Source organism: Diadema antillarum, unplaced genomic scaffold (genome assembly GCF_040938485.1).
Source record: "Diadema antillarum isolate AM-2024a unplaced genomic scaffold, OU_Dant_1.0 seq00000348_RagTag, whole genome shotgun sequence".
Taxonomy (NCBI): Eukaryota; Metazoa; Echinodermata; class Echinoidea; order Diadematoida; family Diadematidae; genus Diadema; species Diadema antillarum.
The window spans coordinates 907,054-920,297 of NW_027271358.1; the positions used below are offsets into that span (position 1 = coordinate 907,054).

General features: G+C 38.2%; 1 protein-coding gene across 1 annotated transcript in view; it reads left to right on the forward strand.

Moving 5' to 3' along the window:
* LOC139731016 (uncharacterized) overlaps window positions 1-12,049 on the forward strand; it is a 34,550-nt gene extending 22,501 nt beyond the window's left edge. Inside the window, exons 3-8 of the mRNA XM_071641892.1 lie at window positions 2,513-2,606; window positions 3,907-4,119; window positions 4,823-4,917; window positions 5,886-6,080; window positions 6,461-6,659; window positions 9,744-12,049. Of these exons, the coding sequence (XP_071497993.1) occupies window positions 2,513-2,606; window positions 3,907-4,119; window positions 4,823-4,917; window positions 5,886-6,080; window positions 6,461-6,659; window positions 9,744-10,042 (1,095 nt within the window). The 3' untranslated portion in view covers window positions 10,043-12,049. The remainder of the gene's footprint in view (window positions 1-2,512; window positions 2,607-3,906; window positions 4,120-4,822; window positions 4,918-5,885; window positions 6,081-6,460; window positions 6,660-9,743) is intronic.
* Window positions 12,050-13,244: the final 1,195 nt, after the last annotated feature.

Below are 13,244 nucleotides of genomic sequence, written 5' to 3' on the forward strand. Positions count from 1 at the left end.
ATCACGTGCAGGGGTATTATGTCAGTGTTTGCAAAAGTTAATCTTTCTCGAGGCTTGTAGTCGACTTTGAGGGTGATTTGATTTACATTTTTTGGAACCTTAACATAATGGTACACACACAACAACAACGATGATTGATAACCTTTATGTAGCGTCATTTTTGTAACTCTGCTGAAGTAGTAACACAACTAGCCTTCTCTTTGATAACTGATCTCAAGCTATTATAATACCAGCTGCATGAAGTTAATTGTTTCTGACGTGACACATTACAATTTAGGATCCCCCTTAAAGTTTTGGTTACTGTCATGATTGGAATCTCACCCCCTCCCCACCTCGCCCCCCTCCCTTCCCCGTAAACGCACACACACACACGCACGCACACACACACACACACACTCTCCTAAATGTTGCAATACGAAATAGCAGATCGACAATTGTACAGAATGTATTGGGACATGAATTTGGCTGGCGCGCTCAGACATTGTGTTGTTGTTTAAAACAGCACTATAACGGTAGAGCAAATTAACCCGAAGAGAAACAGAGAAGAGAAATCAGAGAGCATGTCTCTCGTCGCAATTATCAGCTCGTTAAAAAATAACGATAATAAAATAAAAATGAAAAAAAAATGGATTCAAGAGTAAAACTGAAGTATCTTCATCTCTACTCACCGGAAGCCTTCTATTTAGAACAGGAAGCACACCCTCTCGATCGACATCAGTCTCAAGACTCTTAACTATGTCGGGACAATCCCTGCATGGTTTCCATGGTATTCGCAAGAGTGGAAACCACTACCATTTGTTCATTATTTTGTCTTCTATTTACATTTATCGTTATCTGGTCATACAGAGCTAACGACCAGGAACCTCACTGGGTAGTATGTATAATAATGCGAGACAATTGTATCAAACAAAGATGGTAATGTATCAAGTGGAAACAAAATTAAAGAGCAATGACACTCTCTTCAGTAAGTGTTGTATCTATTACGAAGATTTTGAAATTGTTTTGATTAGCCTAAAAAAAAAGAATCGGTCAGTCATAGTCTCGAATCAGAGCACAACATCAAGCTGCAGCGTGATGTTATGATTGCGAAGGTTCGGGAAAAAAAAGCAAACGATTTAATTGGACTTGTTAGAGTTCAAGTTGGTACACTGTAATAAGATCAAGTTGCAAGACTCTTAGCCTATCTGGTAAAGAGCTAGTTCACGAATTTCTTATGACAGTGCCACATGGTCCTGTTAATGTTTACTTTGTTGTGAGAACAAATTTGCACCTAAGAGTTCTTTTCTCCTCTAAAAAAAGAAAGAAAGAAAGAAAGAAAGAAAGAAAGAAAGAAAGAAATCATAAAATGCGCTTCACGCGAGAAGACAGACCCTGAAGTGTCATTGCGTGTTGACGTTTTAACAAACAATTTGGTGCATTTAATGTCGTGTCTACTACAATTCAAAAGCTAATCTCTTCATTTTATGAAGTCATAAAATGAGGTGGAGTAACTTTCATGTTCCAGACAAATTGTTCGATGGTCTCTTTATTGAATCTAAAATTCTGACAAGATGTGAACAATAATAAATAAAACATCTGATTTGCATTTTATAGGTGTACAGCTTTCAGGCTACATCTGCTGAAGTTTGGCATGGCTGTGTCAATTCAAATAATTCGTCCGACTTTCTACAGAATTCTGAGCCATGAGATGCATTGAAACACGTTTGAAGACTTTCTTGTGGAAAAACTACAACACATTTTTATGTGCACAAGAGAAAGCTCTCCACTGTTTTTTATTTTTTCTTGCATATTGCATGGAGGCATACAACATAATGTGATATGCATTTTGAAATAGTATTCATTAGATAATAATTATACATTATATGTTTATCATTTCATTTCATTCATTTCATTTTATTTTATTTTCGACAAAAATTTAGAGTATGATGTGACTTTTGCATGTTCAAATGAAATCAATGCAGCTCATTTTCTTAAAATTCTTAGAACAAAACAAATTAGGTCGAGGCACGCATTGTCAATCCTACACGTGACTTGCATTGTCAGGGAGTATCTCAGAATTTGTTCAGTATGTAAAGCGAAATGTATAAACAATTTGTTTTTACAGAGTAAAAGCGGTCCACAGCGTTAACTGTCTGAAGGCATCAGTGAAAAATGACCCAGGCTGATATTGTGATATTTTGTCACATAATGATAGTTTTATTACATATTTTACGGATTATTCTAGAACTCTATATCAACATGTTGAACCTGAGATGTTGTAATGCAAATGCGACAATGGCACGCCCGTTGCAGTCACTAGGCTACTCTGTTCAGCCGCGCTACACATAGACGCACACAAGCAAGCGCGCACTCATGGTGCAATCATTGTGGTTATAGTGCATGGTCGTGCGCTATACCGAAAAGAATGAATTGCATGCAATGTGAATTCAACGATTCACAAAGTATGTTATTGATGTACTCATATTTACTTCATGATAAACAGCTGATCTTTCTCTCCGTATGTAACTTGCAGGAATCGGGAGGTGTCGACTGTCTGCTCCATCTCCTCGTGAAAAATGCGCAAAAACAGAAAATCGAGGCATGTTACGAGCACAACCTCCCTCTGGGTAAGTTTTCCACCACGGTAGAGAGGCTTTAAGGGAAATTCCAGATCAGTGAAAAGGAGGTCTGAGAAAAATGTAACGTTTCATGAGCACAAAAGTGAATGTTAAAACTCGGATTAAAATTAAGGAAGTTAATTTTACTTTCTTATCAGGAGGTATATTGGTCTTTAAATTCAATCTTCTCCTTTCTGACTGTGATGAACCTCGCCTCTTCAGTCATTTTAAATAACTGTTCCCTGTAACTTTATTTCATTTCACTATGTAGGGTAAGTGTGGGGCACGCAAGCAGAAAACTTGAGTGCTTACCCTAATATGGATTCATGTCAATAAGGGTAGCACAAATATTTTAAGTGGTTGAGACACAGAACTGAAGGTTGACACGATCACCAAAAATATGCAAAATGGTTTCAAGTACCATTATAACTCGTCTGTGTCTGATAACTGTCATTTTGAAAAATGTGATATGAGCACGTAATGATCTCATGCTCCATGTAAACAGCATGTGTTATCACTATCAGCTCAAACAATACCAGACATGCCAGATAAAGTTAAGTGTTCGAATATAGGAACGTAAAATCTACAATTCGAAAGGTCAATCACATATGAATACTGTGCTCTAAGTTCATGTATCGTATCAGATTTGGTTAGAATAACTCCAAGTCATCCATCCCTTGAAATGATTGGATCGCACGCCTGTTTTGATTTTTTTTTTAAATGGTAGGAACAACATTACTCGAATTCGTTGATACACTTTCTCTTCTGCATTTTGAATAATGATTTTGATATTTCTATAAGAAGTCATGTTCCTTCTTATTCCTTTTTTATTCTCTCTTCCAAATTATGTGTGAAAAGTTCTTTCTGTTATCAATATTTCGATACAAATTGTGCAATATCCTAGTTTTAATCAATATTGGTATCTCAAGTCAACCTTCAACAATCTATTTCTTAAAGCACCTTATTAACTTTATCACTTACGACAAGGCGGCACACTGCAAGTCTGAACTTGAAAGTGAGTTTGCGTAAGAGCACCATACGATGAGTTCATAATCAATCTGTGTCAATATAGCATGATATGTTTCTTTACATAGAGAACACTCAAAGAATACAGATAATAGAGAGATAGGATAAGATCAACAAGGATAAATTGGGAAAATCCCGTTAAAGATACCTCAATAGACAAGTAAACAAGGTACTCCTTTCATATCATCATCTGTATACTACATGGTATGTGTAAGCTAAAAGTGGATGGAATTATGATAGTATTCTCTTGTTTGTCGTCTGTGTACGTGTGTGCCATACGCAGATCCATGGAAGTGGACATCGACTGACGTCACAACCTGGGCATCATGGCTGATGAGCGAAATAAACCCCGATGACCAACATGAGGTCATCAACATGTTCAGAACATATCCGATCACCGGCGAGACTCTGTCGAACCTCTCCGAGCAGGAACTTCGGCCTTACTTCGGCAGATCGTGTTTAAGGGCCTTCGAGTGCCTCCAGCATTGGTTGGAAGGTAATTATCATCTTTGCTCATGTCTATACACTACACAAGGGGGTCATCCCACGAGACCGACACCCATGAGTCATATGCAGCCGACAAGTTTGATATTGACAAAAGGTCCATGAGTCATACAACCCATAAGTTCGACACTATAGGCATTATTATAAGTCTCATGAGTTCGACACTAGGAAAAGGGCATACAATTTCAACATGGGGTTTGATGTGTCGGTTCCGTGGACCTTGTTTGCTTAGTGTCAAACTCATTGACTGCATGACTCGTAGGCTGTATAGCTCTAACTCGTGGGCTGTATGACTTGTGGGTGTCGGTCTGGTGACGTGCACCCGGTGACTAAATTATGGAGGCGTTCATTAATACTGTCATGTTTCTCTATGATAAATCCTACAAAGACAATCCTGAAAAGCTCCCTGATGCTTTGATTTTCCTGTAATTTTTTTTAAAGGGCCATTTGACATTTGCCATTGTAATATTGCTAAGTTTTAGTGTAGAATTGTCATGCGTCATGAGGCAGTGAAGTATAATTATCTCAGGTATATTTTCTCAGTTAAAAGGAAGTCTTCTTTGACATATCCATTGACATCTCAAATAGCAGAGTTCCTTGGTAATGACTGACGTTAACCGCAGTAGCTTCAAGAGCATGTCAATGAGACAAGGGTCAAAATTTGGCTTTAATCCTCTTTGCTCTCCCACTCACAGGGATGTCACCCAGAGGATTTGACCTTCAGCAAAATCTGATGAAGGTCAAGCGAGAAGAGCAGCACTTCCTCATGCAACTGGCCAATGACTGCCTGGTATGTCACTGAGAACTCTGGGAGTGGCATCTGGCCTCTGGCCAAGCTATATCGTGTTGTCGTGTAATAAATCTCGTTAATCTGTGAGGAAAATATCACGTGTGTTTGATCTATCATATCATATCATCATGTTACGTTATATTATGTTTTATCATATTCTATCGTGTCATTTTTATATATTATACTTATATACATAAATGTTTGTGTGTTTGTGTGTGCATGTTGATGTATAAAGAGGTACTTATGGGAAAATCATTTTCAGTCTTGCTTTATAGCATGTCAGTATTTAGTACCTTTCTTCAGCTTTGAGGCATGTGCAATAGTATGTAACTTGTTTCTTGGAAGTGTCGATAAGTTGTGTTGTCTCAGTTTTCATTCCAATCTTAATTTTCATTCAATTTTCATAAAATTCCTCTTGTTACCATGACTCTGAAACACGTCTTCCCAAACATCATTTCATGAAAGAACGTTACATTGCTCTCTTATTCAAGATCAATAGCACATTAAAAGTCTTTCTTTTTATGCAAAACATTATAACAAGTAGGAGCCTATTGAATGACTTGGCTTTAAGGTGATTACGAATATGGCGTTGTTTTTCGATCTATCATTCACATCTGAAACCATGGAAACGTCTGTCATAGGAGCTGAATCCTGCCAAAGCTGCTGTCAGTGATGTCAGAACATGGAGCTAAATACGAAAGGCAAAGCAGCTCCATGTGCTGTAGCTCCATGAACAGAAAAGCTCTTGAGGAGCCGTTGTGAAGTAATGTGGCTAAGCAGTAAGTGGCTGAGACTTCTGACAATAGCACTTGATCCTCATCGCCATTACTTTGGGAGGGACTGAAAGCCGTTTGTCTCTTGGTAGCGTGATCAAAAGCCTATATATAGGTGATTCCATTACGAGTATACGGGGACACAATTAAAAGAAAATCCAAATTCCATTTTTTTTTCTTCTTTTCCCCGTCCAGAACGATCAGGGAAATTCAAACACACTGGAACTACCGAGCCATTTGCCAGCCATGCTGACTCCGCCCCATTCGATTTCAGCCGACGATCCTCTGCCTAGTATCGATACCGTCTTCAAGTCCCAGTCCGATCCATGTGCCTTCCCTTTCCCTTGTGTGACAGAATTCCAGCCTGGCTACCACACATCGCCAGAGAGGGTGAGCGGACTTGACCCCTTATCATATTCATACTAACCGTACCCATGTGTATGTAATGTGGAACAAGTAGGGGGAGAAGTGCGGATGTTGGTTATCCTTCTCGAAATGAAATTCGACTGTGTAATCGTTACGGGATTTCACATTCATCACTTACTCAGCATGTAACAGATCTAATTTTTGTGTAGCTACACCCTTTCATGTTCAAAACAAAGGAAAATTGGAAGTAATAATAGAACGTCGTTTCGTAGGAAAAAAAAAAAGAAAATTAATGCATAAAGGGCGAAATGTTTGAATCGAAATGTTTGAACTATTTACTCAATACAATACTTTGACCGTGGTGTGTTTTCCTTTCCTACTTTGCACTGTTCTCCATTGTGTAGTGTCATGACATTACCCATCATGACGATCTCGCACACTTTGGCGTCGGCGCTGACATTTTCCCGCCAGATATTCTTCACATCGAGCCCGAAAATGAAGACATGACCAAACTCGACGTTGTGAAGAAGGAAGCGCCGAGCCCATTGCCACCAGTGAAGAGAAAGAGAGGTCGGCCCAGGAAGCAAAAAGTCCCCAAGCCGAGTGAGTAATCATTGAGGGTTGTGGTAGCTGATGACATAATGCACGACAACGGACCTCTAGGGCATTTTATCAACCATTTGATTGTTATTATTTTAAAAAAAAATAAGGACAACAGCGCATTTCACTTCAGAGTGCAAAATAAACGCTCCCTCAAGGCATAGCATCTGACGCTAAAACTTCAATAAGTAAGATGCGTTTGTCCTTTTTCCTCACTTTTCTTTGGGACATTCAGAGAAGATTAATTTAAAAAAAAAATTAAAGGTTTTTTCGTTGAGGAAGTTGTCCGATACTCTAGTACTTCAAAATGGCATAATTGATATAAACATGAAGCCTCCCCAATTATTTTCCTGAACTATTTTCGAGGAGGCAACAGGGTTACTTACATTGGTTCAAATGGCCGGAAAGTCATAAACTTCAGACACCACAGTAGGAGTTTTGTAGTATAGAGGAAAGGGTGTAGACTCTGCAACACATGATTCTCAGTCCGAATCTTGACAGATGCACTCAGCTCTTACCAAATGTTGTACTCGCGATGTTCCACTTTGTCACCTCACAGTCCTACTGTGATAGTGGCGGTGAGTTGGCTCAGTCGGTAGCGCGTCTGCCTCACGATCCTAAGGACCCGGGTTCGAACCCGAGTCTGGACTGAGCAATGTTGAGTGTAATCATACCGTCCCCTCGAGCGAGAGGCAAAACACTCTGTCCCTCGGATAGGACATAAAATGGAGGTCCCGTGTATGGAAGAGTCACAACTCATGCACGTACTCAAGATCCCGCTTCATTCATTCATCGCAAAGAGCAGGGTGTTTAACCCGGTGAAGTAGTCCCACCTCACATCCAACTTGACCCCATGTAAGACCAGCTTAGCGTAGCTGAATATGGGCTAGCCAGCCATCTTCTCAGATGGAAATGAATAACAAACAAACAAACAGTGCTGGGGTCATTAAAGGGGATGGCAACTGCTCAGTGGGAATCAGCGAGAATGCTGGGAGATTGTTGTTCCAATCCTTGTGGGATTCATTTAAGAGTACATTATATATCTATTGTTGTGTGAAAATTATTTTTCTTCAGAATGGTATCATATTCAAGTAATGTACACTTTAATGTTTCCAGGTTAGCATGCCTGTACAGTGACGGGGCGACCGTTAACGGGCTGTTAACGGGCTGTTAATCCACAAGGATTGGAACAATCATCCCCACCATTCCCACTGATTCCCATTGGTCAGTTACTAGCCATTCCCTTTAATGGACGTTCCAAAACCGCAAGGACTACGCTGGAGACTCTGTGCATCGAGAAATAACTCCTCATTGTTGATATTGTTATAATCATTGTAATCATCATTAAAATCATTGCTCTTTTTTAATAATTTCATTATCTCATCATTATCATTGCTGTCATCATTGATAATAGCAATAATAATTGTTCCTCAAAACATTTAACATCCATACTGGTTAATAGACTGCAGTAACCATATCATGGAGTCCTGCGAAAAAAAAAGCACACGCCGAATTTGTGATTGTTCTTTTTTTTTCTGGACACTACACCTTGTTTGATTTTTAAGCAATAGATTACAAGCACTTTCGTTTATATATTAATCTTTGTTTTAGGAGTTAAAACTTCATTTCATAAATTATGCTACATATCCGTTTGTTACGGGAAACTTCATATCTAAGTATTGCTTTCCGGAGATAAAGCCATGACGAAGAGCACCAAACATTCTAATTTATCTTTTTTCCTGATGTGAAGTGTGATAACAGACAACGGTACACATTGCCGGGACTGATGAATGAAATAAGTGAAACGACAGAAGATACATACTCTCACTGAATATAATAACAACATTAAATTGAATGTTTCTTTGTCCACAAATGAAACTGTGAAAAACAATTGTTTTTTTAAAGTATTACATGCACAAAATACAAAGAACAGAATATACATTGCGTGCTACAGGGAGCGTTTGACAAACAATTCTCTCTCATTTCTTTTTTTTTTCTGCAATGATTGTTAGAGGAAATTGCGACTATATAGCGACTATTTCAAGATATCTATAAGGCATCCTTAAAAAAAAGAAAGATATAATTGGGTAAAATACAATAAAAGGAACTGAAAGTCAACATCTTAAGATATTCCTCCTCATCTTGTCCAACTTCCTCATCTCCATTTGACCATTCTTCGTCTTACTGATGGAGCATGCACATGTTATTTTAATGTATCAATATGACACAAACAGATTTGTTACATTGCTCCTAACTGCGTTTCATCCAACGTCCCAAAATATTTCGGCAGAGATTAGACTTTCATTCCCGACTTCTTTTTCTCGATCGGGACTGACGTAGCCCCTTGTTGGAAATTTTCTTTATTTGTCCGTTTGTCTGAAGGATTCTTACCCCCCCCCCCTTTTGCCACTGACAACACTGCGCGATAGATACAAACTCTTGTCATTTTGTATCAATATCTTCTCTTCTTCTTCTTTTTTGTGCACGTTTAGGAGGTCCTTTTATTCAAATGTATAATACGATGTCCTTGCTACTTTGAAGGCCTAATCTAGAATGAATCCCAAATCTGTAGTCTTCTTCAAGATGAAGGGGAAGTAAAGTGCTAAAATAACCTTTTTGTGGAGGTTTCTTTCGTTGGATACCTTCCGTCTCATTTTCCAGTAGGTTAATGTATACCATGTAATTAAAAGCAATGATTGAAATCAACGCGATTGAAAAAGACGGTTTAGTTGGATGTTATTCATTTATTCGTGTTACATTGATAAGCAGCCTTGTTTTCACGGCGTCTCTGGATGCTCTGCACACACACAGCCCCAACCAGTCAAACCAGCTGATGCGGGCATCTTATCACAACGCCTGGGACTTTTAACTGAAATGTGACAAACATAAATATTCGCCTCGTCTCAATTTGATTATGATTTACATTTTTGAAATATGAGTAAAAGACGAGAGTTTTTCAATTTTCTAACATCTTTTCAAGTTATCTTGTATCATTTCTTACAATTAGACTTCAAATATACCGATATTCTTCATGTCCTGAGTCCAATCCTTCATCTTATGACAAGTTTTTATAATTGTGTCTTTCAGAAAAAGACCAGCCAATCCTTTACAAGTTCATCCTGAAGCATCTAAACGACACGACAGGTGGTAGCCGCAAGTATCTAGAGTGGGTTAACAAGTCCGAAGGTCTGTTCCGATTCTACTCGTCCAAGAAGGACGACTTTGCTGAGATGTGGGGCAGATTCAAGGGAAAGCGAGAGCAGATGTCCTATCAGAACATGGCGCGAGCGCTTCGCAATTACACGCGTGGCGTCGGCAACCGAAAGATCATGACCAGCGTGCGGAAGAAGTTGCACTACAAATTCACACCTGATTTCATACGCTGAGTGGCTCTCCGGTGTTCCAATGCAACAAGACAGTCTTTCTCCTCACTCTGAACTTTGTGCAGCTTGCTCGAAGTATACAGCAGCTCTATCAAAATGACCTCTTTTCGTCTTCCATCCACCGTTATCTTATACCGTAAGCACATTGGGCTTACATGATAGAGTAATACTCGGATACTTGTTTACTAAATGCATTTCCTGCGAATAGTACGTTCTGGAGATCGAAGTCGAGGGCGATATGGATATTAATTTTACGATGTTGCCACGCTCAGAGATGGCAATGTACGCGTCAAATGATGGGCAAAGCAAAGAAAACTCTGGGTAAATTAAAAGAAGACAAAAAATGTCGAAATGAAGATTTACTTCACCACCGCAGAGGATCAGCCATGTGTGTATCATACGGACCATAATTATACAACAGTTATGTGGCTATCGACAAAACTTTCTGAAAATGCGCCTGTATGTCATCATGTATAACATGTACTATAATGCACCTTGTCTCTGTGTATGTGGTTATGTGGGTGTACGTTGTGTGTGTGTGTGTGTGTGTGTGTGTGTGTGTGTGTGTGTGTGTGTGTGTGTGTGTGTGTGTTTGTGCGTATGTGTGAATGTGTTTCTCTGTTTTGGGTGAAGGTTAATTGTTTCCGTGTGGACGACAGCAAAGCAGAGAAGTTGTGTATATACCAATAGTCTTGACATAAAAATATCATGACTCAAGAGCGAAGCTACGAGTGAATGTCCGTAGGACTCATGTACGTTGACCAAAGACCATGTGATGTTTAAGACAATCGAGTTGAATGAACTTTAAAGTGACTTGTGTTGTCCGAACACTCATACCTGTGTCGTTATAATATCTTGAAGTCGTGACCAATTTTTTTGAACAGAAGAAGATTGCGTATTTTGTTTGTTTGTTTGTTTGTTTTGGCGGTTTTCCCTGTTGATGAATTGAATATTTTTAGCCATGTTTCAACAAAAGGTTCTAGGTGAAATGCTCCTACCCTCGTGTTTTCAACAGACATGACAGTACTGATGATAATTCTAATTGGATACTTTTTACTGTTGAAATTAAGATACTGTGAATGCATCAACACGTCACATGTCATTGCTATATAAAGAAAAGTGCATACCTTTATACGAGGAATGGTTTGAATAGGCCCTCTGTTTCTATCAATATATTGGAGCAGATGCTAGATGGGACTAACTTTTTATTTCAGCAAAAATATATAATTATACATATTACCTGTTAATGTATTGGCACATCTCATCTTCGATCATATTCATATTTTTACTGTATTCTGTGCTCATTGCATTATATTACTCCTGCATTCCATTTTCCTTCCATTTTGTTTAATATGAAGCGTTTTCTTAAATCCTACGTCCCATTTATAAGAATACAGCCAAGTTGCTACAAAATAGCTTTGCGGCGGCGTATTTCACATTGAAAGCTACATTACAGCTGCAAGGTATTCCAGTATATACATTTATACCTTATGCCTAACAAGTATATATCAAGATAAAAATTAGAATATTCGGCCATGAAATTTATTCTCAACGGCGATATCATGTGACATTCTAACTGTATTCGGAAGAGCGGATGGAATACAAACAAACAAATACTTGAAATCACCTTGATAGGAAAAAAAGTAACCTGTTACTGAAAACACCGCGACCACAAATATTATCAAAAACATAGAAACAAACTGTCATAACGAAATGCTATTTACGACGGAATATTAGATAAGAAATTGGACCAGAAAGATATCCCTTCGATTGAATTCCGCACTGTATCTGTAGCTTTAAACTGAATTGTAGTGTCACACGTCCCGGATAAAATATAAACAAATCTATGCTTATGATCACCTTGACAGAAAAAAACCCTCAAAAAATCAGCCTATTAGTGAGGACATCGAAATGTTATGACGGAATATCAAGCAAAAACATAAATGAATGAATGAATGAATAAATAAATAAATAAATAAATAAATAAATAAATAAATAAATAAATAAATAGATTGTCTACTGTAGGAAGTCGCCGAATATTTTGTCTGTTTCTGTTTGTGTGTCTGTATGTTTATTTGTGTAAAAAAAAAACAGTGATTTTACTGTAGTGACGCTATACATGAGAATGGCAAACTAATGAGATTATAAAAAGTTGGATATGAAGTGGTCTCTATATATATACAACAGTATGACAGGTACTTTGATGAGTTATTACCGCCTTTCTTCTCTCTTTGTGTTGTTTGAATCCACACTGGAAATAATGCAATTCAGTCACCAAATGAACAATTTATGATGATGGTACACGTATACTATATAGTAGATGGAACCGAAAGGAAATGTCATTTCAGTACTAAATGAAAACAAGGGACCATGTAAGATACCCACGTTATGGATTAGGGTATTTTTGTCCTGAGGTACAGCATTTGCTTAAAGGGATGTTACAGTATTGGTGAAATGAGAACTGGGCTTTTAACGTTTTGAGAGATACCAAGAAAACACTCATGATATTGAACAGAGCATACCATTTAAGAGGAATTCAAAGTTTACTTGATGGAAATCGGGTTTGGAAAGACTGAAACATCCAAAAACAAAGTAAAACAAAGCGATCGTGATAAAATGTAGGTCCCACACTTTATTAGAATCGCTCTTTTTTTTGTTGATATCTCAGCCATTTCTAAACCTATTTTCATCAAATAAACGCTGAATTCCTCATAGAATTACATACTCTTTCATATTTCATACGAGGTTTCTCATTATCTCACCAAAAAATTTTAGAAACCTGAAATTAGGTCTCGACCAAAACTTTACGTTCCCTTTGACGTGTTCGTTCCTGCTCTTACGAACTGTAATACCGCTACGTGATATGGTTAGACATGGTCCTCTAAACACAAACAAAAAGGGCAGGTAAAGTATTTTTATTGTTTGCCACTTGTATATAACGACGTCGTGGACGTGGAGATTCATCCATTTACTAGGCCCTGTATGATACCTGGGCCCTGTTTCATAAAGCTGTTTGTAAAGTTACGAACGACTTACGAGCGACTGGTGATCGTAAGTTGTTCGTAACTTTACGAACAGGTTTATGAAACAGGGCCCAGCTATTATCATGACTTATGTGTGTATATAGGCAAATAAAAACAAAACAGTACATTGTGTGAATATAAAGTGCAGTAATTCACATACACTTTGAAGTTTTTCCTTTGTG